The sequence below is a fragment of the Falco biarmicus genome, chromosome 12 (genome assembly GCF_023638135.1).
Source record: "Falco biarmicus isolate bFalBia1 chromosome 12, bFalBia1.pri, whole genome shotgun sequence".
Classification (NCBI taxonomy): Eukaryota; Metazoa; Chordata; class Aves; order Falconiformes; family Falconidae; genus Falco; species Falco biarmicus.
In genome coordinates, this window is record NC_079299.1 from 5,340,877 (window position 1) to 5,368,134 (window position 27,258).

The 27,258-nt window shown below is 50.9% G+C and overlaps 1 protein-coding gene across 2 annotated transcripts in view; it reads right to left on the reverse strand.

The window, feature by feature from the left end:
- GALNT14 (polypeptide N-acetylgalactosaminyltransferase 14) overlaps nucleotides 1-27,258 on the reverse strand; it is a 100,663-nt gene that overhangs the window by 16,787 nt on the left and 56,618 nt on the right. For both annotated transcript variants that reach the window (XM_056357623.1, XM_056357624.1), the window contains exons 3-9: nucleotides 25,192-25,290; nucleotides 15,853-15,920; nucleotides 13,186-13,251; nucleotides 11,016-11,137; nucleotides 6,383-6,470; nucleotides 5,617-5,701; nucleotides 4,150-4,253 (exon numbers count right to left, since the gene is read on the reverse strand). In XM_056357623.1, the coding sequence (XP_056213598.1) occupies nucleotides 4,150-4,253; nucleotides 5,617-5,701; nucleotides 6,383-6,470; nucleotides 11,016-11,137; nucleotides 13,186-13,251; nucleotides 15,853-15,920; nucleotides 25,192-25,290 (632 nt within the window). The remainder of the gene's footprint in view (nucleotides 1-4,149; nucleotides 4,254-5,616; nucleotides 5,702-6,382; nucleotides 6,471-11,015; nucleotides 11,138-13,185; nucleotides 13,252-15,852; nucleotides 15,921-25,191; nucleotides 25,291-27,258) is intronic.

The following is a 27,258-nucleotide window of genomic DNA, read 5'->3' on the forward strand; positions in this document are numbered from 1 at the left end:
CCTCTTTCAGAGTCACGTCCCTCCAAAGGGCTGTCAAGTTCACCAGGAGAGGCCACGAATTCTGTTTATTAATGACTACAACGGTCATTGTCTTTATGAATCCATCATTAATTCTGCAAAGTGAACAGCGAGCTGTGTGCATCCATCACCTGTTCCAAAATGGACAGGACCTTATCCTGCCCAGCACATACTCTGGGCCATGAGTGCCAACATGGTCCAACAAGGCAGACACCTTCACACAAGCAAAAGTCAGTGGTGGGAGGGATTATCCCCCAAATCTGCATAAACTGTCAATACGGGAAATGTCTCCCAGCTGCCCCAAGCCACTCTGGCTGGCCCACGAGGCCCTTCTCAAGGAAGACGAGCCTGTGGCACAATTGATACCAGAAGTTATGGGGCTCTTGGCAGGGAGCTGGATGAAATCCTAACTGGCGAGGTAGGATGGGTGAGTGGAACGGCTGATCTAATGGGTCCATCTGGTCCTAACGCTTGTGAAGCTATGAATTTGCAGCTATATTGTCAGACAGTCATGCTTAAACAGAACCAGCATGGAAAAAAAATTAAAAAGAAAAGGCTTCTGCAGTTCTTTGCATCCTATTTTATCATCCGTTGACAGTATAGAGCTATACGTAGCATGTATCTCCTCCAAAATGACAAATTCCTTTTCACTCCCCACACACACATTCAGCTACAGAAGTCAGACAGGAGGACACCCATCGTCTTTGCCAGCTTGTGCTCCCTGCAGTCCCCTCGCATATGCCAGCACAAGGATGACTTGTCCCCAGCTCAGATGCTGGCAAGAGGAGCGTCTGTGGCGGGGAGGCCATTTGGGCAGTGCGGACAGGACTCCCCCTCCTCCAAGGGTAGGCACTGCCAGCCCGCAAAGCTGCCAGCCCTCCAAAAACAACTCACAGCTTCAGGGAGCAAAGGAGAATTGGCTCCCGGACCTCCAAAGCCTCCTCAGCACCCATGGCTGAGCTAGGAGGTGCACATTGCTGCAGAGGTCAGAGCCAGGTTCGTGTTGCTCCCGTCCCTGCTCCCAGCACGCCCGCCTGCTCCTGAGCTGTTGGAAACAGGGCTGGCACAGCCGCAAAGCGCTCCTGCCTCGATGCCCCCGTCCAAAATGCAAGGCTTGAGCCCATCCCCAACAGCTGGCCCTAGCAGCAGGGGCCAGCAAGGGCTGGGGTGGGAAAGCGCAGCAGGGAGGAGTATTTCTTTCCAGAAATCCCCTCCCTTTTCCTTCACTGCTGTGTTTACAGCCAGAAGCTGCAAGAGCAGCTGGAGCCTCACCATTTTCCCCAGCGCTGGGTATTAACAGACCAATAACATGTGCCCTTGTGCCGTGTCCTGGTGCTATATCGGGAGACACCTTAATCACAGCTGCAGGGAAATGAGATTACAGCAGGATGCGGCCGCCCTAAGCTGCTATGCTCAGTTCCCCTCACACATGGCTGTTGCTCTTCTTTGCCTGTGTGTCACAGCACCGGCCACCCCGCCAGCTCTGCTGTGTGAATCAGAAGGGTGCCCGAAAAAAGGGGACAACCAGCCGAGCAGCTGTGAACCATGGCATGGCTGCTGCGTAGTGCGTCCCCCTCCTCTGGCCCTTCTGCTCAGCCTGGAAGAAGAGCAGCTCCCTGAAGTGCTGCAAGGGGAAGACCTGCACCATTCAGTCCTCGCCTGCTCTTAATTTAAAGTCTAATGAAGAGGTGGGCTGAGGTGACCTCTGTGCACTGCAGACTGGAATGAGAACACAGTGCCAGGGAGGCAGAAGACAGTGAGGAGTCTAAGCTCTCCGCTTCAGACATGTTGCACCCTGCAGCCCCTGCTCCAGTCCCAGCAGAAGCAATAAAAGCACAGGTTTCAGCAGGCAGGGATGACCCATGGAGGCATCCATGGCAGCTGGTGAACAAGGTCTCCAGACAAGCAGCCAAGAGCTAAATGCCTCAAGAGCAGGTAAACCGAGGCACCAGCAAAGGCATGGCACAGGGCCAGCTCAGAGGAGCCAGGGGAGCAGGAACCGACAGCGTGCTTCACCTGACCCTCGAGAGATGTCTCCAGTGGATGTGGCCCCTTCGAGGGACTCCCAGGAGGGATGTAAGCAGTACACATAGAGGTGCACCGGGCTTGGCCTTAGCTTGGCAAAATACCTTTAGCGCTTCTTGCTGGCCTGCAAGTCCTTCTGCCATTACTCAGCAATCCACCTACAGGGGATTAAGCCAATTTAAGAAGTAGAACACCTACAATGTCCTCCTAAATCCAAACGCGCTTGCTTTTGTTTGCCTGAAGTCTCCAGCCCACTCTAGCTGCCCAGTCAACAACATTAAAGGCAGCAGTGATGCTCCTCAGGACCAGAGTCCTGCATCCTGCCAGGACTAAGCTACCAGAAAAAGCACGGTTCACTGCAAGTGCCCCAAATGAGCAGCCACTCAGTCAGCTCCTGCTCTCCGTCACCTGCCCAGAACTGACCGAGGCCAGCAGGGTCACAGCTGCCCTTGCCTGGGTGCAAAGGAGAGGTGGGACACACTGCCCTGCAGGAGATGCAGCTTTGAGCTGGGCACACTTCTGCTCTCAGGGTGATGGGCAAGACAGGATCCACTCTGTTGCTGTGCAGACCTGCACTTTTTAGTGGCAGTATTAACCTGCCCAGCTTCCCTTCTCACACTGATGCCCTGAGGCAGTGTTACACCCTGCAGCACTGTCAGCCCATGGTCGGTTGGGACCAGCCTCCCAGGGCACACACCAGCCAGGGAAACATCGTGTGCATAAGGAGCACAAGGCCTGCCACTACAGGGCATCGGACAAGCTGCTGGGATGGAGCTTCCCTGCAGGGCAGGCTGCCCCATCGCTGCTCATCTCCCACGAGCAGCTCGGGCTGTCTGCTGTCAGACTTGAATGATGAGCAGAGACAGGACAGTGGGTCAGGCACGATGTGGCAGTCCCTCTCCTCCCCTCTAGTTCCGTTCTTGAATGCTTTGTTTGTGCCATCGATCCAGCAGGGGAGGTGGGAGGACTCCTGCTCCTTTCCCAGGCTTCCTCAGAGCTACCCCACTCACAGGAGCAGATGCTTTGGGTCAGTCTGGTGGCAAGACACCCACCCACAGAGAGACAGAACAAAGGAGTGAGATCCTACTGCATAACGAGATATAAATAAATGAAATATGCTAGATGAAAAAAGGCATGTGAAGGAAACAACAGTGCCAGGCAGCGGATGGGTTACTGCAAGGCAGCAGCATCTGTTCCCTTGGATGACTGACAGCATCGCTGTATGTGTTAAGACACAAGATCCTCCCTTCCTTGCTAGCCATACTCCCCAGAGGTGTGAGCTATTAAAGCCAGGTTCTGATCTGTCTCCCTGATATCAAGTGCCTCCCCCTTCCTCCACGGATACAGTCCGTTGCTCTGATCTGCGGCATTGCTACGGCTTCAAAGGGAGAACAGCCCAGCCTGATCCAGCTCTGCTTGACATGGGGGATAAGGGACAGGCTGCTACCTCTTTCATGTGCCCTCTCAAGTTTGCATGCAGGAGATTTCTTAATGCCTACCTTGCCCCATGATTATGGCCAGAGGTGACTGAATTTAGGTCAGCTTTTAACCTTTTTTTCCCATGCAGGAAAAATAAGTGTCGAAGAGCCTGGCAGCACTCAGCCCTCCAGCAATACAGGAAAGGACAAGCAGCCGTGTTACCTTGCCACCTGCTCGCAGCATGCCAATGGAGCTACTGTTTCAGGCACTCTGCAAATTCCGGGAGGCACTGATGCCTCAGTTCATAGCTTTGAAATGCTGTCATCAGACAAGGGACTTTGCTTTATTAATGGGGAAATGAGATCGGGAAGGAGTAGGAGGGTGCATGCGGTGCTTTCTTATCTGCTGGTAACACCAAAGCCAAAAACTCAGTGGTTTAGGGTATTTACCTATATAAAAATCAAAGTAGCATGGAAGGTAGGGAGTCCCAAGCACAAACAATTGCTCACTTCTCATCATTTATGGTTGCTGGATGCCTTACTCACCTGAGACCACAACCTGTGAACGTAAGTGAGGAAACTGTGCAGAGCATTCAAAGCGAAGTCCAAAATGACCTTGTATCCATCAAGCATGATTCAGGAAGAGAAGCCAACACAGCAAGGCACAGGAGGAAGAAAAGTGACTCACCAAAGTTCTCCCCACCCCAGATGTCCATGGCACTGTCGTACTTCCCCAGGTGGTTGAACCAGGCTTTGTCAATCACAAACAGCCCCCCAGCAATGATGGGAGTCCTGCGGAATGGGTGAGGGAAGAGAGGACACACTCTCAAACACTGCTGCAGCACCTGGATGCACAAAAGCAGCTCTTCCCTTTCCCATCATCAGGACATCACCTACACATCTCCTTCTCACCAAACCAGGACAACACACCTCAAAAAGCATCTGAGCCTTCCTTTCAGCTGTCTTGGTATTTTCTGTCAATCATAAATTGCCTGGCACTTAACAACTGGCTAATGCACCCATCAGCACAACTCCTACAAGCCCAAAGTTCACAGCCCTGATTGTAGGCTTCAGCATCAAAAATGCACTTAGCACTCAGGGGGGGTGGGGGTGTTATTCACTCAGACGGGCTTTTTGCCTGGAGCCAGCCTATTAAGTGCACCATTCCACTGTGGAAGGGAAGGCAGAGCCAATTCAGAAGGGGTTTTTAAAAGCCATCACTAACTGTGTGATCTTTATTTCAAAACAAGAGTTATTTTTCATTCTTTGTATTAGCTAAGAAAATGGCACAGAGAAGGTCCATGGAGGAGAGGAGAGCAGACCCAGGAGATGTCTCCTCGAGCTATTTTGCTGGCACAAGTCCCATCTCCAATTGCAGTGTGGATAACCTGGCGTAGGCTTGGGAGAAGCCGGGATGACTGCTGTGCCCAGGCTAACCTCCACAGTGCCCTCCGTGGCAGGATGACCAGGAACACAAGGTGAGCCTTTGGGAAGCCAGTGAGCTCGTTAACAGAAGCCTCATCAGGAGCAGCAGTGCTTTGCTCCCTGCAAGCCCCAGCTCTTGGTCTCCTCCGTGCCGCACACCCTCACGCTGGGGATGCAGGCACCCACGCCAGGCTTGCTGCCAGGAGAGATTTTCAGCAGAATGAAGGACTCCCTCCATCCCACGGCAGGAGGACAGATGGCATCTCTCCCGTTGAGTTTTGCTCGCTCTCATGCACATCCTGAATTTCTGAGGAGCCTCCAGCAAGGTCCAGAAAAGCAGCACTGACCTGGAAAGGCTGGTCTAGACACCGTGATTTTATCAAGCGGGCTGAGGACACAGCCCTATTCTAAAGTGAGAGCTGAGAGAAGCAGGAGCCTAGAGCACTGGGCTTTTTCCCTAACCATATTCAGCCTCCTTAGCACCACCAAAACACAAATAACCATAAATACACCCTTTTACCTTTGCAGCACCTTCAAGCTTCAGTGTTGGGAGGTGAAGCTGTACTGCCAAACCCAAGCTAGCCAGGAGCTCGCTATAGGTATTCAAAGTTCGGAGCTGTCCTGGAAGGAGTGTCACACTGCTACAGTGCATGGTGACACACAAGAGGTCACATGAGATACCTGTCCTGCCCCACGTTCCTCAGGTGCCTCCCTTCCCCTCATGACTTACTTAATGGGTTCGGTGGGATCGAGTCGTTTGGCTTTCTGCTCTGGGGAAAGCTGCTCCCATTTGAAATGCAGACTCCAGTCAAAACCTAAAACCGAAGTAGAGAAGTACCATAGGGAAATCAGAAATGGGCATGGATTAGGAGGCAATGCAGGCTACAGAAGCCATGTTTGATCGAGTATTTTCCCCACTTTCAAAAGACTTAAGCCATGGATATGCAGCTCTTGGGAGAAGAGTCCAATGCCTAATGTATTTTACCACTGCATATGAACAAGAAACAACACGCTGCATTACAACTGCAAAGCCAAGCACTCCAAAGGCAGGAAAAGTCAGAATTAAAGCTGCTGCTGAAACCTCGCTTTGTCCCCTTGTGCACACAGACACATGCTCTGATGGATATTGTATGCTACAAATAGCATAGGCATACTAATAAGCGCTACAGTCGCATTCTCCATTTGTTGCCTAGACATCCCCAATCTCCCCTTGACAGCAGCCTGGCTTTCAGTGCTGCCAAGGGTGGCTTCAATATGACCCTTCTTTCGTGCCTGACTGCCTTATCCACTGTAGCAAACACCATTCCTCACACCATGCTTACCTGTCCTTAAAATAGCCTGAAAACAGCCAGCGGGGAGCACTGAACAGTGCTAATGTGCCTTTTGCAAGACAGCAGGAGCCAGTGGGGTGGTGCAGAGCCGCCAGCATCTCAGGCCAGTACCTATTCACACTGCAGGATGGATGCCCATGGGGCATGCTCACAGCTTGGACTTACCTCCTCTGAGGTCCGAGGAAGCCGCCACATAGGCAAAAGTGTCCAAGTTGATGATGTCAATAACGGGGCTGACTACTCGGGTGGGATCCTGGAAAGCAGAAGCGAAACGAGCCATGACTTCAGATCACACCACTCTAACTGGTCAAGGGATGCTCTAAACTCCTGGAGACGGTAGGTGGCTGGAAACGTTGGTGTCATTCAGGTTTGTCAGGGATAAGTGCCCATCACAGCCTCCCCAGCCATCGCACCTCTTCGACAAAGGAATTAACGGCAGCAGCACCAAGCAGCCAAGGTATTACTGGGAACCAGCGAGAAAGACTGGGAAGGCAGGCACTGCGTCTCTTGGGAAAGAGGACTGTGGGCTGCTGGGCCATTGAGCTAGCATCTCTTGCTGGCTTTGGCTTCGCCCCCCGTCCCTCCCTTGGCAGTCTCTCCCTCCACAGGCTGTGCCTGTACTCGGCACCCAACACAGCTGGATGTAAAGCCCGGTCTGCTTTCTGAAAACTCACTAATGTATTTCCCCTTCACCTCCCTTAAGTACTTTTTACTGGATTTCAGAACTCAGGCGACAAACAGGCAGTTGAAACGGCAGAGGAAAAACACAGAGAGTCAAGAAGCTGAATTTTTTTAAATGTATAAACTATGGGGATACAGTTAAGAGTGTTGCCAAATGTGTGAAAGGGTTAAAAAAAGAGAAGACCTGAATTATTTTAAATAGTTGGTGGTGATTTCATTAACAACTTGTTATGAGCAAAGAGATTATACAAACAGTTATGAACAAAAATATCTACAGGAGGAAGAGACTCTGACAGCTTTGACTGGTCTCTTATCTCCCTTTTTCTTTTCAAAAATCCCAAACTCCAATTATAGCTCAAACCTCAAGCTTTTACCCTTGCCAGATCAAATTGTTTTTCACAGCCATGCAGAAGGGAGTATCGGAGCACACTCTGGCTTGCTCTCTCACTAGGAAAAGACTTTGCTTTAGAAATTCAACCTAACAAAGATGTATTCAAATGCAGCTGTAGAAAGAAGCAACCAAAGGCCATGAGCTGGGAGCTGGACTAGAGCTCAGGTTTTCCAAATGAGCATGACAAATACTTGCTGTTTCCATAAGAGCATCAAGTCAGGAGTCTTAACATGCCTTTCTGCAAGTCAAACATCCCACTGCAAGGGCAAGGTCTGCTGCACCTAGGTACCACGTGGGGAAACACAGTCATGTCCCAGCGCAATGAGCCTTTCAAACCCATCGCAGCTACTGCACCGTGCCCCACAAGCTGCCCCAGCTCAGCACACCCCAGCATCCTTTAGCTGCCTGAGGGCAGGGGAAAGGTTGTAAGGCTGAACGCTGCAGGGAAAGCATCTGCATCTAGTCATTTAAAACTTGCCCCTCAAGCATCTTACTGGTGAGCACCTCTAACTAGCCGAGACTCATCCCCAATTTCAATTCCACTCCTACTCACTGCACCACTCAACTTTGTGCAAGAAAATGCCCTTTATATCTTGGCTGAGTGCATTACTGCAAAACGCTAGCCTTCAACAGTGCAACCTTCTCCCTGCTTCACCTTCCCTTCCATGTCCTGGGAACATTTATATTTACTCAGCTTTCATGAAGGTCTCTCTGACCCTCAAAAGAAAAGCACAGCATGCTCAAGAGCACAGCGCTGTTGCTATGATTTATTTTGGGTTGAGCACCAGATCTTATTATAGGCAGCTTCACCTTTCTGGTTTTTTGATACCCTCCCATGCCAGGGTATGTTAATATTAACAACACCCAAACCTTCAATCCTCTTTCACATGAAATTCTCAAAAAACTGAGAACACATTACACTTCTCAAACCAAACTATGGAACTAAATCAGCAGGAAAAAGAGACAATGAATACATTTCAGCCTTGGAAAATGACCTTGACTCCAGCTTGTCTCCCAACCCCTAAATCATGACCTTGTAATGGTGAACAAAATGGACCACGGTTGCTCCTTCGGTCCCACAGCAGCACTAGGCAAGGCGAGCGGGTCAGGCTGCCCCTCACCTGCCTCCCCTTGCCCCAGGAGAGCACCAAACTGGGGGGGTGCTTCAGCTCGAAGTGGGGGTGCACCATGCACCAGTTCATCCCAGTGCCATTTGCAAATCCAGTTTGGGGGGGATCTCGTTGAGTCATACTGTAAAAACGCCTTGGGCTGTATAATTACATTTTTAGAAAAGTTATTCAGTCAAAATGCACCGTTAATGGCTTTAGAGATATTTGTTCTGTAAGTAAAAACAAGAGGCCGTGCCCACGCAGTCACAGTCATATGCTTGCAAACGCGCTGCTGCAAAACACCCACTGTCACTGCCGCTCCCTGGGACACGCATCCTCCCAGGCACAGGTCTGAAGCCCCCTGAAACCCCTCTTTTCCCGCCAAACCCCATCACTTTCTCTTAAGACTTTCTTGTCCTGCTCGTTTCCAAAGCCATACGCTGGGCATGAGCTGCCCACACCCAACAGCATCAGCCCGGAGGGGATGCCACCGGCTGCTGGGAAAGCTGGATGTGGGGCTTGAGGGGCACCTTAACGCAGGTGCGTGGTGGCACACGTGGGCTCTGATGTTTCCCACTACAGAAAGCTGCAGGAACAGCTGCTCTGGCTCAGAAAATAAAAGAGAAGTGACACGCGGGGTGGCTGGTGGTGGCAAAAGCGCTGGCTGTGCTGCGAGGCACTCACCACTCCTTTGCTGGAAACTTAAATGACATGAGCCCAGAGCAGACTGTTCCTGTAAGTGGTAAGAACATGCTCTTTCCACGCACCTCATCTTCACCGCAGGGACGTCACCTCTTTAGCACAGCCTGAAGGTGGCAGCAGGAACATTCCATACACTTCACTGATCAATATTTTAACTCTGATGGAAAAGGATGGCACCGTGGGTCTAAGAAGGAAACCGAGGACTCTCTGCCCTTATCCTGCAGCTTTTGCAAGGAGTTAAAAGACAAGCAAGCAGGACTCCACTTTCTTTGCAAGTCCCTTAGCACTCTTCCTTGCAAGCCTCCCTTGCTGGCTGGGCTGCAAGGCACTGGGCAGGGTAAGAGCAGCATGAGCAGCAGTGCAAGCTCACAGACTGCCTTGCTTCCAGCTTCCAGAAGAGCAAATAAAAAGGTTCGCAGAGGTGATGTATGTGTTTGATGCCATATGCAGGCTACGATGCAGTGAAACTCCTACGGTGATGCCACACGTGGCATCCACGTTCACCCACCCCACGAGCTCCAAACGTGGGGCACAGTCCTGGAGCCGTGCGTGAAAGCAGCTCTGCCAGCCCCCTTCCTGCCGCCACCGCTGCCCTTCTCGTGCCAAAACACACCAAAACCTCTGCCTGGGAAAGCGGCGATTGCTTTGGATATTCCTCACCAAAATACGGCAGGGCTTTGGCAGAGAACAAGGCATGCCTGCCTTAAAAAAAGCACAGAGAGACAACTGATGCAGTGATGTTTAGCGGTGAATCCCACCCTGGGGCAGGCCAGCTATGAGCAGCTATGAGGCTCCAGTGGGGTATCGCAGCATGTATTCTTGTAATTCCACCGGAGCTGCGATTGATAATATGAAAAGCGACCATTTGCTGTCTGTTACCATTTATCAGCAGCCTGCACGCTGTGGTTGGGACCTCTCCCGCGCTGGCTGCACCCATGAGTGCCAGCAGCACCGACTGCCCTCGCCCACTGTGGAGGGACCTGACCTGGTGCTCTGCCCCCTTCCCCCTGTCCCATCACTGCTGCACACAGGTGATGCACAGCCCAGCCAGCAGCTATCAGGTGTGGAGGTGTGAAAAGCAGGGCACCTTGGATGAGGAGCACCCTGAACACCAGAGGAACAGGTTTTTCCACAACCCACCACCCTGGCTACCCCCTTGCTCCTCAGCTGCCCTTATTTCAACACAATCCAGTAATTTTAAAATTCCCGAGTAATAAATGCTAGCAATCAGGAGCCAGAGGTGTAGTAAGGGTGGAGGAACAAGGCACAGCAAATGGAAAGGACCATGGGTCCACACTGGAGCTGGAGGCTTCATCCCCTGCATGGTGCCAGCAGGCGACCAGCCCAGAGCTCCCTCTGACCCGGGTGACAAGGTGCGGGAGGCTCCGTGCGCACGGCTGGGGAGAGAGTCGCCGCCGGCGAAAGCGAATGTCATTGTCTGCTCTGAAATCAGCAGAATTTAAATCCTATTAAATCAATTTATTAGCGCTTAATTTGCATGAAATTAAATTCGGCCCCTATTCAAGAAGCCGTCACTCCCTTAAATCATCAGCACTGAACATTTTACATGAGCCTAATTAAAAACTCTGCTGGAGCACTGCCCACGTGTTCCTCTTTCACCGCTCAACCTGTGCTTGCTGGTGAGAGCCCCGCTGCCCTGGCAGGCACCTTGTCCCACCCACCCACCCACAAGCTCTCCCAGTCATGGTGACAACTCCACCTGGCTGCTGGGTGGAGGAAGACCAGCAAAGGTCCACTTTGCCTCCACCTTGCACCCCAAAAGCTCATTGCTTCCCTACTGGGATGCCTGCATGCAGCTGGTTATGGTTGGGTGGTCATGCCCACCAGAGGGAAGAGGAGGTGGACGTCACGGTGCATCCCCTGAGGGTGGCCCTGATCTCTCAGGAGCACTCACCTCTTTGATCCGCTGCAGCAGAGGGAGCAGCCAGTCCTTATTCACCTCACAGTGACTGTCGAGGAAGGTCAGGACTCCTGCTTGTGCCACATCTGCCCCTCGGATTCGGGACCGGATCAGACCTGTTCAGGGACACACCACATCAGCTGCTGCCCAGATGGCTGGGCAACGTCCCCAGGCTCCTCCAGTGTGGTCTCCTGCACTCATGCATCTCCTGGGTTTTGACCCATCTAAATCCCACTCAGATAAAACGTAGCTCAGGTTCATTGCCCCCTTTCTGGCGCTGCAAGGCATGCCAACCGTGTCCCAAGGTCACTAAAGCAAATAAATGGCTCCACCAAGATTAATGACTTACGGCATTTATGCCAATCCTTAATTTGCTCAATTTTTTCTGCTGTCACCTTCTGGGGCAAAACACTTCAAAATACTTTCATAATCCCCTGCAGGCAATAAATCTAACACAGCTGTAAGTCAGTGGGGAATGGGCCAGAGGAGCTGAGGATGGGATCACCTCATGGCAGAATTAGGCTTTTTTCAGGCTGCTGAGCTTTCCCTGCTGTGCCCCTTTCCTTGTCCCAGTGACCCCCCAGGTCTCCCTCCCACCCTGGGGGCACTGCTGATCTGCAGCTCAATGGGGACACGTTGCCAGCAAGGAAAAAGGGTCAGCTCTCGAGGTGCTAAGAGCCCACTTGGCTCATCAGGGCCCTGACCATGAACTTAGAGCCCTTTGGAGCTGGATTGCTGCGTGTGTTTGTGAGAGAGAAAAACGAACAAAGAGGGAGGGCATGGAAAACGGCTGCACGCATGGATTTCACACAAGACTCTTTGGCAATATCACTGCTCTTAAAGATGCTCTGTTCCTATTTATACAGGAGTCAACTGGCTTTCCAACACGCCTCCTGCCTGAACCACAGCACCAGAAAGGAGATGGTCCGCTGGCAAACAAGAGGGCACGCAGGCTGCTCAAGGGGAGCAGAGCTTCTTGATGAAGGAGAAATGGTGACAACATGGGGGGAGGCAGGGGCAGATAAAGAGAGACAAAAGGGTTTCAGGGAGCAGCCGCACATCAGGTCTGTGCAGGAGGAGGCTGCTGACTTTTGTATTAAAATTCCCTATAGGAAATGAGTCAAGGAACAGCCTCGGAGCAGGAGAAGAGAGCCAGCAGAAAAAAGCCTGGAGCAATCCAGTGTTTGCCAGCATCACCTCCTGCAACACAGGTTGTCCCTGTATCACTCTCCACGACTTCTAAGATCTTGCGGGTGGGCATGGTCTGCTGTACCCACCCCAGCCCCCCCTGCCAAGTCCCAGCACATCCTGAAGGATACAGCTTCAGTGATGTATTAAGTGAGGTAAGACCTCTAGGCTGGGTTCCCAAATCCTGACGGCTTTGTAGAGCACCAACACCTGCAGGTTCATCCAGTGCTGGTGGTGAACACCGACGTACCCTCATAGCACAGGAGAAAAAGCTGTGAAGGAGGTGCAGGTCTATGGAGACCTTCTCTAGCCTCCTGCCAAAGCAGGTGTGCCTCTTACACTCCTGGTGGGGTGATGCCACCCTGACACCAGAACTGCACAAAGAATCCACAGACAAACCCTCTTTGCTCCTCACTCTCCCCAGTGTGACACACACCTGGAGTCACACCTTTGATCTTCAGCATGAAGAACCTTTTTTTTTTCTGTTTTCCTAGCAAAGTAGGACTTAACACCCATTCAGACTACGGGGAGCTGGAAAATGTCTCAAAAGGCTGCCAGCAGCAGCCCAGCAGGACAAGCATTCATCCTCCATACAGCCCTTCTTAATCTTGCAAATATAATTAATTATTTTAAAAAAACAAACAAACAAAAAAAAAAACCAAACCACCCCACAGAAGCAGCAGGAGTAGCTCTCCTCTTTTTCATTAGAGCAAACATCTTCAAAAATAAGACCCGGGGCTTTGTTTTGCCTGTTCTAATTTTCTGGCTAATAAGCTACAGCTGAGCATCATTGGCTATCTTAATAGTCCCATCTTTTCCAGCGAAGGAGGGGGATCCATTTCAAATCCCAGCCCTTGATCACATCTCCTTTTATCAGGGCCCCCCGTCCCCAGGAGATGCTGACCTTCCTCGTCACCTGCTCCATGCAGGTTCCCCCCGCCAGCTCCATCACTCTCACACCTCCTGCAGCTCTTACCTTCTCGCCGTCCGTTCCGCAAGCACTTCACCTTGGGGAGCTTGCCCAGCAAGCGGCAGTCATCGGCTTGGGAAACACAAAAGGAGGACATGTCACCCTCAGCCCCCACAGTGGCTCTGGCAGCAGAAATGGTCCTAGAGGAGACTGGGAGCAGGGAGAGGACTCTGTCCTGGGCTGGTTGATGGCTTGTTAGGGCGACGGCACTGCTGGGGCACAACAGTCTTACCCCTCAGTTCATGCAGCATAAATCAGGACTGGCAGAGCAGCAGTTTTCCTAAAACTAGTGTAAACCCAGCAGATTTACACCAAGAACAGCCAAATTACGCTGTAAAGTCAGTGCAGAAGAGCTATGGTTTGGGGTCAGAATCTGACTTTCTGCACGTTAATGCAAACGACTGTTTTTGGTAGCTGCAAAGCAATACCTCAGCTGTTCGATGCCATCTGCCTGGCAGGGCAGCAGCTTCCTGAGGGTGGCCTGCGAGCCCTCAGCAAGGAGAAAGGGATGGTCAGAGAGAGCCTCGTGGGGCAGCTGGGGGCTCCTCACACCCTGGGCAGCAGCTCCATGGGGCAGAGAGGCCTGACAGCCACCTGGGCCCAGGCTGGGGAGCTCCTGCAATCCCACACCCAGTTGCTGCCATTGCTCTTGCCCTGGTGCTGCCCGCAGCCCCAGCATCCCTCCTCACCGGATTTCTCCCAGCAAGGTAGAGGATGCCACAGCTGGGTCTGCAGGCAGGGGCACCCATCAGAGCCCCCTCTACCTCCGCACACCCACACCGTGACCACCGCATCCCCTTCGTGCCTCTCACCTCTCTGCCTCCATTTCCTCGACACTATAAACACAGAGTGTGCCCCGTCCCCTCCACCCACACGCACCTCCCTTTCATCCCTTTCATCAGAGCTTTCATCCGCTCTACCAAGCTCTGCTGACAAGAGACGTCACCGTGCCCCTACCCCTAAACAACGGGGGCACAGAGCTGCGCTGCTCCGTGTGCACCGGGGGAGCAGAAGCGGCAGGGGCTGGCTACAGACCTGCGATGGAAATTTGCTGGGAATAGCAGGAACCCGCATGCAGAACAGCTGCATCCCAGCGAGGAACAGGTCAGCAGGCAGAGAGGCGAGAGAGAGACACAACTGGGCATGAGATGAAAGCACCAATTGCTTGGGGTGGGTTGCAGGGAAAAAACTGACCATGTGTGTATAGTCTATTATGCAAATACATGTATTTTATGCAAATGCATGCAGAATAGATGCCAGCAGGCTCAGGCTATCACAGGAAAGAAGATGTAAGACAGCTGAGAAGCGCTGATTTTGAGTAGCCAAGGGGTTGCTCTAAGTTATACAGGAAACAGGCTCTCCCCTGGTGCCCTGGGATGAGTTTAAGCCCAGCCCTGCTCCTTCTCCCCAGGCCATGCCACTGGGCACACTACAACAGGGAGGCTGCATTCCTACAAACCCTTCTCCTTGCAGGAAGGCAAGCACTTTGTCTGTTCAGCCAAATACCTGGCATTTACTTCCTCCACCCTTCAAAAAGCCTGCTCTGCTGTACGCCAGGGCAGCTCGAGTCCCTGCACCTGCTCCTCGCCTCCATCGCAGCTGTTCTGTCAGTCCCCAGACTGGCCTAGCCTGGACCCCGTGTGCTGGAGTCACACCAAAGTTCACTGCAACCCCTTTCCCTGGCTTCAGCAACTTCCCAGGGAGGTGTCAATGCCGAGAAGTGGGTCTCATGTGAAATCTGTACCTAACGCTCTCCGAGGTGATGCCTATTTAAAACATCCAAGAGCAAAGCGTAGATCCATTTTGTTTCTTAAACCTCTCTGGCTTTGTTTTCATGTTTCTTAGTAAATGCCTATGTTTTGCAGCTCCTTGAAATGCAAGTGCCACAGACCACCCAGCCTAGGTGTATTTTATCAACCTTTTTATGCCCGAGACAGATTTTTTGAGCACTTACTCTCTGCACCTGGATTTTCCATTCACCCATCTCACTGGGTAAAGACTTTAGGAACCACTTCCAGGTGGTTCCCTAGTTGCCCCTGGGGCTTTAGCTACCAACTTCTGCTGGAGATCAGACCTATTGACTCACTTGAGTCACACTATTGACTGGGAGAGGACAGCAGGAGGACGTGGGCTGTCTGTGGCGTACAGCCTATTTATGGTGCATCCCAGAAATGGGCAACCCATGTAAGAATTCCTCTTCACTGGGTGAAAAGAGGATGGAAAAAAAAAAAAAATCAAGAGGTGCCGGCCACCTACGTAAACATATGCAGAACATATGCATACACCAGGAGGGTCAGACTGGCATCATCCTGTGAAATTCTGGTGGTGTCAGCCCAGAATCGCTCCTGGCCGCAGCTGAAAACCAGATCAAACACACCATGCCTGTGGCAGGATGCAACCGGGTAAGGACCAGATTCAGGTTTACTGGGCATAAAACCTGTTTGCTATGAGCTATTCTTGTATTATTTTCATGAGAAGAGGTTTGATCATTTCGAATTCGAATCCTCCCTGTTGCGATGCAAACCTGGCACAGGGTGATTTGCTCTTCACACCTATGGAGCTTTAAATTTCCTTCCACCTCAACAAACTCTTCCCGCCCTCTGCGTAAATCCCAGGCTCTCACAGGCTCTTTCAGTTTGGTCCCTCACTTTTAACATAAAAAGGGTCACTTACGATCATCACTGAAGTCATCCACTAGTATGATTTCATGGACGAGATGCACTGGGGTGCGGTTTAGCACGCTAAAGAAAGAAGAAAGAAAATCCATGACAGTGTTTGACCAACTCAACAACCCAGAAAATGGGGTGGAAAAGCCTAAGAGCGGATCCCTGCCAAAGCACAGAAGGCCAGGCTTGGATTTCCAGGAAGGATTTACTAGATAAGACCCAGAAACCACCCGCCACTACTCCCCAGTAACCTCCAGTGCCTGCCTATCTGCTTCCTGTAGCATGATCTAAGAGCCGAGGACTCAGTATTCCTGGGAAACGGCTGAGATTCACCCTTACCACCCTTACGGGCACAAACAGAGCACCACATAAAGTCAGGAGCCACCGGCTTTTCAGCAACATACACATTGCACCACGTTTCCTAACGTGGCTTACAGCAAAGCTGCCATCACCCTGCCACCTCTCCTGGGGCTAATGATACGGTGCCTGCCAACAGCAGGGCCAACACAGAGAAAATTACCCAGCTCAAACCCATCTTTAGAGAGCTCACAGTCATGGCAGGACAACTCCTGTTTTTATCCACGAGCTGATTGCATTTCAGAGACTGCCGAGAGGATAACGGCAGGGCTGGAGCCTGCCCATTGAATGAAAGAGAGGGACTGGAAGATGTGGTTCACAGCTCCCTCCAGGTGGACAGACACTGAAACGTGGCTGAAAGCTACAGTCTTCCCTTAATTATGCCACTAAGGCTTTTTACATTATTACCATCATCATCACCGTCATTATTAAAAAGGCTAGACCCGTTCTTCCTTCTCGCATGGCACAGAGGTCAGCAGAATTACACATGCTTAAAATCCTGCCCCAGCAAAAGGTCAAGGCTGACTACTCGAAGCAGAAACCCCAGGGCATCCCAAAAATCCCCTAAGTCCCTGATAATGCCAGCTGGGTTGTATGGGCTTTCCCAGCATTTAAACTTCTTGGCTTCATCCTGAGCATGGCTCCTTTTTCACACAGGATTTAAAACCTACCCAGATGTCACACCCCAGTCTGCCTTCTGGTCTGGGTTAGGAAAAACCTTCGAATCTCTCACTGGTGTAAGAGGGCAGAAATCCCACGGGCTAACAACCTTGATAAGCCCCGGATACTTCCAGATGCTTATTGACAGGTTTCCCTGATCTCTCAGGGTCCCAAAGCTCCGGCAAAAAGCCTGGAAGTCTGGAATGCCACATCACTGCCCCAGACCCCAGTGAAGAGGATCCCCAGGGGACCTGAGTGCTCGGGAGCCATGAGCCAAGCTGGCAGGGACCCAGAGGGGTCTCACGGCATCGCCCCCCGATATCTGAGGACATTCAGCCAAAGGGCTGCATTTCTCCGATGAAAACTCCTTCATGATAAAGTGCAAGTTCAGCCCACCCAGGAGAGCTTGGAGTATCTACGTTTATTGCCTGTGCCAGGTGCTGGAATTACAGCCCTCCAGAGGGAAAGAGGTGAGCCAGATTTTTTTGGAAGGAGAACAGGACATCCCAAGACAGATACTTGAAATGGATCCTCCCGCCATGGTTTTGGTTTTGGTTTTTTTGTTTCGGGTTTCCCCCCCGCCCCCCCGAGGAAATCCTGAAAAAAAGGGGGTTTTATCTCAGGCCGGAATGGGTAAGGCTGACACTTCCCTTGTGGAGCTCCTCAAAAATCACTTCCAAGAATTACTTTCCCTGGAAACACAATCCCTGCTTCCTCCAGTTTCAGGATCTTGGCAAAAGCCGTGATTTTTTCCCCCACTTGAGATGCCTTGCATGATGTTAAGGTTGGGGTGGGGAGAAAGAGAAACAACAAAGCAACAGCCACGGTGGGAGCCCCATCAGCCAGGAGGTGCTGTGGCCACCCCAGCACTGCTAAGGCTTGCCCCAGGCAGGGTTAGGCATCGCCTCACCAACACATGCAGCCCGCGCAAAGTATTAGAAAAAGCGGCTGAACACTCCTTCACCCGCTGGGACACGCAGAACAATTTAGATGTGCTGTTCCCACCTGTCAAGTGTTTTTTAATTATTATTATTAATAGGTTTGTTATTTTTTTAAAAGTCCCCATATGCAAGAGCTGAGTTCAGCAAATTACCGCAGCTAAGCATCAGTACAGAGAGACAGGAGAGCAATATCATGCTCAGTGGAATATTTAACAACCGTTGATTGCCTGGAAACCTAACTTGGTGAAACCTGCAGGAAAGAAGCAGGCTTGTAAAAAAGCCAGCGAAATAAATAAATAACCCACTGAGAACAGGAGAGGGGGGAGGCAGCGACCAACTTGAATATTCAAAGCCTGCCTCCTCCCAGTCTCCCCTATAGATCTGGCTGCCAAAGTGCAATGCAGGGCTTAACGCTACAGGAAAGCGGTCGCACAAGGGCTGATTCTGCTTGTGCTGGTACCAGCAAGAATAACTCAACCAAAACCGCTGCACTGGGCTGTGGAGTCAGACCTGGGCTCTAAGCGCTGCTCAGTGCCTTGGAGCACCTGCGCCCAGGCCACCTCCTATGGAAGAAAATCCAGCACGGACCATTTTCAGGGCGTTGGGCTGGGGAGATGGGCAGCCCAGTCTCTGCTCAGCTGCAGGCTCCCGCTGTTCCCAGGTCAAGCAGTTTGCTGCCAACTCTGTGCCTCGGCTCGGCACCTCGTAACTCAGGGATGATGGGCCCTGAACGCCAACAAGAGCCATCTGCGGGGCACAGAGGGTTGACCAGGGCAAGGGGCAAAAAGTTAGCGTGCTGGCTGACGAGGTACGGACATCTCCAAGGACTGCTCTGGCTCTGTAAACCGCCATCCTTCCATGGGGTTAGCGACAGATACCTCCGTGGGTGATGCAGCATCCTCTGGCACCACAAGCAGCCTCACCCTGCACCATCACAGCCCTCTCCCATCACTCCCCTCATGGGATTCACCCACTGCGTGACACCTTCCCAAATCCCGAGTGAACAAAGCCCTGGTGAGGGTGGTTCGAAGGCTGGGTCTACCATGGTTCTAAGGGACCTGATGCCCACTCATTTCTGCAGGCTTTGAGCTCACTATTGCCCGTGCAAACCTGTGCACAGGCACCTGCGAGCCCCCACATCGCTGCTAAGGGCCACCTGACGCAGGCACAAAGAGACCCACAGCAAAGGCTGCAGCACCGTAACCGCAGCCTGCTTCCCGACACAGCAGAGGGCAAGCGCACCGGATTTTCATCAAAGCCAAATTCACCTCTCCAACGCATTTTCTACCTGTGCTCCGTTAATCACACGATAACCCGTGCCACTGGAAACACAGGAGATGGTAAACACCCCTCCCGTGGCGTTCCTTGGGGAGGATGGGAAACAGAGGCACTGAATCCAGCATGTTTTCCATGTTACATGGATTTTTTTTTCCAGATGGACTATAAAAGCGCTTTTAAAAATTCAAAGCCACTTTTTCTGTTACTTATGCCTTTGCTCAACTTTGATATTTTTTTATACTTTCTTTCCTTTATGTGTGTGCATGGGTGTTTTTTTTTTTCCTTTTATATGGGTAAAATCAGAAGACAATTAATATTACAGTGCTTTGAAGTCCCTCTTATTTATAGATTTTTTTTCCCCGAAATCAAACATAGGTAGATATACTGCAGCAATGGGCATATTTTAACAAATCAAAACAGCTTTTAAGTTCTGTGGAGCCAGAGATCCCAACACTTTCTCCCTTAAATCACCAAAAGACTTGTTACCAACAAAATGAAAACACATACCTCCAGTCCAGAAAGTGCTTATGCTTAGTCAACCCATTAAGACCAGATTCGCTGCTGAATTATCTTGAAAAGTTAATGCTAAATTTTCTTTGTTTCAGTGGATTTAGCAGACATTATGCAGATGTACCCATGGAGAATTTTACCTTAAATTTTCATGGTAAGGTCCACCTTCTGTCCTCCTCAATAATTTTCTGGGATCCTTTTCCACCTACCCCGAGGTAAGCACTGCATCCAACAGTTCCATCTCTACAGAAATACCACTGCAAAAGTCACCCTGACATGTAAGAGATGGAAAATATTTGCAAGGAGGAGTCCAGACCTTCTGACCAAAGGTCAGCATGGTTTTGGTCACCACCCAGAATACCGGTTGCTTTAGAGAGGTGGCTGTGGACATCCATCCTCAGGAACTCATGAACCCCTTAAACCTTTCCAAGGCAACATATTGGGACTTGTTAAGACAAAAACCCCACCTTTGCTATAATAAAGTATCAAAAGGGCTAAGGGTCATAATTATCGAAATCAGATGGGGAGCACGGCGAAAAAATGCCCGCCAAACTGAACTGCCTCAACAACCCAAAATGGCTAATTAGGTAGGAAGAGAGACATCACACCAAGAATAACCATAATGAGCTTTGATTACGCTGCAGCTTTTGCATTTTATTCTTTCAAATACCCACCAAGCTCTTTGAAATTCAAGAGTTCTCTTATGTTAACATCAAAAGGTAAAAGCGCACGGAGGGCTGTGTAGTTAGTCACCATGAGAGATGATTAGCAAATTAAGAAAAAAAAAGTCCAGGGTTTAAGCAAAAAGCAGGGGGGGGAAAAGAAATAAAAAAATAGTCAGCACAAAGTGCTAATTATACAGTTTCTGTGCAACACCTGGCTTGGTTTTGCTTCTTTAATTAGGCTCGTTTCAGTTATGGCATAGACTCTGTACAGTTCTGCTGCTGCCTAAGGAAGGAGGCGCACCGTTTGTCATCTCCCTGTCTCAGACGTGTCTGGATGCAGACAGGGCAGTGGCACGAGGGGAAGGTGTGAGGTGCTGGCTGTCCAGGACATCACTTCTCTTACTCGTGAGCACTGGAAAATGAAAGGCATGATATTCTTTCTGCTAATTAATGATCTAAATATTTGATGTGTTGTTCACAGCACTCGCGTCAGGACTTTTGCCAAAGGACGTGTTTTGGTTTGTCAGCGAGAGGTAAATAATTAAGTTTCCTTATTCCTTCTCTGAGCTCCCCAGCTGCAAGTTTGAAGAATAAATAAATAAAGACCACTCAGCAGAGTAAACGGGGCTGTCTCACTCTCTGCCCGGCAGGTCGCCAGCACAACAGCCTCCTGCGCCCCGCTCCTGCCCAGCCTGTGTCAGCGCTGAGCAGCCATCGGGCTCCCCAAACCACCCCGCTGGAGGGTCACAGCACGGTGGTCGCTGATGGCCCGGGAGCAGAGCATCACCCCCGGCTGCCTGCCACCCTGCCTCCCCCAGCCCTGCCTCCAGGGCAGGCAGCATTGCTCTCCCCGCTGCTCCCAGGGATGCTGCCAGGGATGGGACACACACCACGCCTTGCTCCCTGCAGACCTGGACCTCAGCATGGGATGCCACACCACACCGAGCCCTGAAAGCACAACTGGTCCTCCTGCAGTGGCTGCATCTCGGCATGAGCATGCCGATGACTGCAGGGGAGGGACAGCAGAGGAAAAGGGATTACTTTCTCATAAGCAAGCCATGGAGTCGATCTGCCTCACCAGCTGGGCTTACAGGATGGAGAGGCACTATTACCCATCACTGTTGAGAGCGCCAGCACCCAGCCCAGCCCCAGGTGACAAGGAGTGCATCTTTCCTGATCACGCTGCTCTTTCTCCTCCAGTGACTGTTATGGCCTTGGGGACATCCTTAAGCTCTCCCTCTGGAGGAGCTGGGCACCTAGAGCTGGGCAATGAGCTGGACTCCCTTCCCAAATCCAGGCTAGTACAGGATGGAAAGAGAGGGAAGAATAAACTGTATTTAAATAATAATAATTAAAAATAGCCTCTGTAGAGCTTATCCCCCCCTGCCTTGCTCCAGCCTTCCCTCCTTGGGTTTACTCACATAGTCCCATCTCCACACTGTTAAAGACTCTCACCACCTTGAATGCACTGAGCCTTGGAGCATGAATACATGAAACTGAACCGCAGGGGGATAAGAGACTTGCCCAAGGTCATTTGAAAAGTGAGTGGCTGAAACAACAGCCTAATGGTAGCTTCTTCACTGTCTGCACAGTAAACAAAAAGAAAAAAATAATAATCTCAAGAGCTACTTTGCTATTCACCATCTCCTCCTTTCTGGCCTCTTTCCCCCCCTTCTATTTCCCTTTCTCATGACACCCATCCCCTGCTACCTGGACACTTGTACATATTCACAAGCATAGTTACATTTATAAATGCTGATTATATGATTTGCAGGGATTTGGGCATTTGATTAATTTAGCTTTTCTTCCCCCCTGCCTCCCCCTTGCCTTTTCTTCCAGCTGGCAAATGGTCAGTGAAAAGATCATGAAACTTTTTAATTAGTTCATTATTCAGCACAGTCCACTAGCTTTTCTCAATAGCTCTGACAACGCAGATTGCTCCTAAATGAACTACCCCAAACAGTGGCAACGTGCCTTGCGTGAGGGGTGCTGCAGAGGCCAGGGGTCGGTGCCGCTGCCCCACGGGTCAGAGCACTCATGTCCTCGCCGAGAGCCACACGCAACACACTGAGCCTGCGACACAGCTCAGCCTCGGTGCTCCGGCAGCATCGAAGCCCTCTGGCAGCCAGGAGAAGCATAGGAATAGCAAAATCCCTTCTGCTCATCTTCTGTGTGGTCCCTTCTGCAACAGCTGATGTCCCCCCCAGCTGGAGGGGGCCTTCACCAGCATCTCCCTCTGCCACTCCTCTGTGTTTGCACAGGGTCCTGTAAGAAGTGCCCTTTGGGAGGGCACTGCCCTGTCACCCACCACTTTGAACAAGCCAAGCAACGTCCCCTTGCCCTGTTTCTTGCTCCTGCCACAGCAGTTAACTGAGAACAGTCATTCTGCAATGAGGCTGGAAAACCCAGCTTACTGGGACTCAGGAAACCAGGTTTGCAACCCGAAATCTTCCACCAGCTGCAGACAAATCACTTCTCTGTCCCTCAGACTGTCCATCTGTCACCTGGGTTTTACCAACCACATAAAGTGGAGATGTACTGGGGAGAACAGGGTAGAAGAGTTGCACATTTAACCCACTGCCGTGCTCAAGAGTGCTTGACGTTTGGCCACAGGCTGCTCCAAAAGGCACAAAGCAGCGTCAGGAGGACAGAGTTGGTTTTAAATGACCATGGAAAATGACCCATGTTGTTACAGCCACCATGGGATAGAGTTATTTGGAAGATCTAATTAAACTAAGCATTTGCTGAGCAAGGCGGGGAGAAACCAGAGTAGTCAGAAGGCACAGCAAATTAACCTACAGAGGCTGAAGAGGCAGATGAGCTCTCAGCCGGGTCCAAAGCCAGGCAGGGAGGTGGCAATCTGTGCACAATCATGGCCGGAGAGGAGCAGAGCAGGAGCCACATCACCAGCACGACTTGCCACCAAGGGCTGGTACTCCTAGGGCTGGCTGGATCACAGCAAGCCTCTGAGTACTGCATCCAGGAGGAAAAACAGTAAATGCTGATGCCAGGAGGCCACCTCCAAACCACAGGGACCAGAAAACGGAGGGTCAGCTCAGGAAAGCTCAGGGTCTTGGCCCAGGGTGAGGCAGGGGAGATGGGGACACAAGGCTGTCATTTCTGTCCCTCACTGCCTGGGGCTCACCTCTGCAGTGCAGCTCAGCAGGATGCTCCATGGGGCTCTGGCAACATTTGGAGATCGGCCTACAGGGAAGAGGGCTCAGAAGGGGCTCCAGAGCTGGGGAAACCTCCCCACAAACAAAAGACAAGCCCTGGAATTGCCAGGGCACGTGAGCAAGGAGGAGCAGTGCATGGGGGGCAAGGCTGTGGTGGAAACCACACGCAACTGCGTAAGGAAAGCAGCAAAGCCAACTAATCAAGTCAAACAAAGAAAACAAGAGGAACAAGGAAGAAAGTCTTTTTTACAGCTGGAAATCAGAAACTTCAGAGTCCAATATCCTAGAGGAAGAAGGAAAAATTCAAACTACCTACTAACCTTACCGTCATTGCAATGAACAGTTCTCACGAAGCCAGATATGGGGGATCCAGGCATAAGAGCCGTATCATGGGTTTAACATCTCTCATGTGACAACATCACTCATGATCACACTGGCCAGGACAGTCAAGTGCTGAATTATGGGGAGAAATGAGATTAAAGTCCATCCCTGCACTCTAAATGTTATAAGCATCCACTTGGCTTTGCCTCGCCATCTCTGTTACAATAGGTTCTGGAGAATGCTAAACCCATGCAAGGCACTGTAAAGATAAAAAAGAAGGTCCAGGACCAAGGAAGTGGTACGCAGCACCAAGTGTCAGTGCTACGCACACCCAAAAAACACACACCCTAGAGAGAGAGCAAGTGATGATAAAAAGTATTGTGAAGTGAAGGAGATGCGATTGGACATGAAACTATAAAGCAAATTCAATTTCAGGACAGTCAAACCCACTCGTGGCACTGTGTGTGTCCACCTGAGGAAGGATGCTGTTTCTTAGAAGAACCCAGCAAACGATGTGACAGTGAACAGGGCACAGCTGAAGCCTCCCCCCAGCCAGCAACCCCAACCTGACCAGTCACGATGATGGTAAGTGGTCTCTGGAGATGTCAGGATTTAACTGACAAGGCTTGCGGTGGGGCACAAACCTTCACTATGTGGGCATGAGACATGCCTGCAAAACACTTAATACTGGTAAAGAGCAGAGCACACGCAAGCTGGCTACAGAGGAACCCACCAGCCAAGACCCGGAGATAGACCCCTCGAACGTGCGCCGAACACACCCCACTACATCTTCCCGCAAGAGAACTTGTGGATTCAAGGCACACATTAGGATTAAACGCTGATTTCAAAAACCTGTGGTGAAAATGAAGCCTTTAGTCTATTCACTACAGCAAAACACAGCCAAGAACAAACCAACAAATGAAGGAATGGCCACATGCCCAGAACGCTCCACTGTGTATCCAGAGGAGTACAGAAACCATCCTTGAAAATTTAGTCTGCATGTGCACCATTAGGGCTTCTCAATTAGCAAGCCTTTCTGGCACTCAATAGGTCACTGGCGAAGCTCAAACAGCAGTACCAGAGCAGACATCTGCCGAATGACACCTGTCCCTGGAGGACTGGGACAAAATACAGCTGAGCACTGATACCCAGCTCCATCTAAAACCTCTTATCCCAGACTGCCTAATCTGCTGCTGCTCCCTCAAGAGTGTCCCGTGCTACACCCAGCAAAGGGAGCAGAGCTACCTACTCTCCCGAGCATCCCACTGTAAAATCTACTTCTCGGAGACCAGCTTTCACACTAATTTCTCCCAGTAACCATTTGAGATCATAGCTGGCAGGTTCGGTCCCATTGCTGCAGTGAGTGCAGATTCTGCCCTTACTCACAAAACCCACTAACCCAGTCACCCAGTTTTAAGAGCAGACTGGGAGCTCTTACCTCCGAATTGTCCTTAGCAGGGTAGACCTGGCCTCATTGTGGAAGGTGATGATGATGCTGGTTGGCGGGAGGTCCTGGCGATAGTGCAAAGTCGTACACCTGGGGAGGGAGAAAGAGGAAAACACCGTTCAGGTGCTGGAATTCAAAGTAGGAGCTCGCTTCATTAACGCAGGCAGCACAGTCCGTCAGGAGATGGGGCCTCCAGCCACTATTACAGAAGCGCAGGAGTTTTTCCTGTGTGAATCCTTTCTGAAGGAGTCCGAAACCTGCTAAGTCAGTCGCTGAGGATTAAAGCAGTGAAGAGCTTAATTGTCATTAATAGGAAGGGATGAGAAAGGAGGCAGCCACCTTGCAGCCCTTTTCTCTACCCACTGCTTCCCAGCCAGCACACCCTCCCAGCACCGCCAGCCTCCCCCACCAACAGGCGGGGGGAAGATAAAGGCCCCCCCTTCTGATATTATTTGGGGTAACACCACCTTCAGCAAAGACACTGCTCAGTGACGTTAGCACGACGGGATCAGAAACAGGTCCTTCAGGCCAGAGGTAAGGCACACGTGAGCTGCAAGCCTTCTGCTGCCTTGGTGGTTCTGTGAGCTTCGGGGGGCTTTCAGTGTCATCCCACAAGTACTAGGGTATCGTGATGAGTTTTTTTTCTCAAACTGAGGCAGGGACCCAAGTGCTCTTGCACCCACCTGGCTGGTGGCACCAGCAGAGGCAGGAGCATCAGTGCAGCTCCAGCTCCAAGCTGCCTCACCCCCACCTCCCCAGGCAGCCATTTCCACCAGCCAGCTGCAAGGTAAGCCAGCTCCTGTTTCTAAATTGATTGCTTCCTTATTCATTCTGCCTTAATGGCATAACCTGACTACAGGGAAGATTGGGATTTCACATTTTCCAAGTCAGCCTGTAGGAGTTGAAAACCCACAACTGCAACCGCAGCCCCTGCTGCCTCCTTCCCAGGAGGAAACGTCATAGACTGTGTAATTACTTTGACCTTTAGCTGATGAAATTTGTGGCTTTTATAGACCGACGCCAACATCTTCCTAGCTCAGGAAATCCAGATACACCTCTTACATCTGTGCTGCTCTTTCCAGGTCCCTGTCAGTCCCTGTGATGGCCTTAAGATGACACACCAGTGGCAGGAGGGCACCTCGTGCCCAGCCTGAGGAGCAACCCATCACAGCCACCATGTCCCTTCCCATCCACGTGCCACTCGCCTGCTCTTGTGTCACTGCCCGGGTGCTACCACTACCACCCTCAAATGAAGCAGGAGAGAGGACTGAGCAACCACTCTTTCAACAAACCATCAGTTTGCTCCCCCAGAGCTCTGGACCACAGTATCTGCAAGGCGAAGTAAAAAGAGAGGAAAAAATTAAGTTGGGATGGAGAGGAGAAAGTAAGTAAGGGTATACAGATATCGGTTTATGCTATTGGCACGGCACGCTGCACCTCAGAAATGCCAAAATGCTTGAGATACTCACTTTAATGAGGTTTTTCATTTTGAAATTGCATTTTTGATTATTTACAAAGCGAACTAAATGAAACTGAAAAGAGTGTGCATCAGGTGAAATAATTCCAAAGATAAGAAAAAAAAAGTGATCTTGCGTGGGACAAAATATTTGCAAGCTCACACTAAATCGGTTGCTGCTTTCTTCCACTGTTTCATTCAAAACATGTCCCAAATCCTGCCTCAACTTGACCAAAGGGGATTTCTCATTACTACCCTGTTCTTTCAGCATAGTCACCAACCCCAGAAATTCACCACCGAACCAATTCTAATTGTAGGTCCATCCTCAAAGGACACCAAAGTTTCACAGCTATTCCGCACGCAGGAGAAAATTCTGTAACATTGCCCTGTGTGACAGCACCCTCATTCATCAAAGTTACATCTCAGGGATGCTAAAACCAGAGGGTTTCTCAATTACTAAACAGCACGGGGTCATGCCCTGAGCTGCTCATCTGGGTCGCTGTGGCCCTTGCATCATCCAGCAACCAACTTCAGCCGAGCTTTCCCAACCTGACACAATGAGAAAGAAGCTGGTGCTGCTGCTCGGCGTGTTATTGGTCACG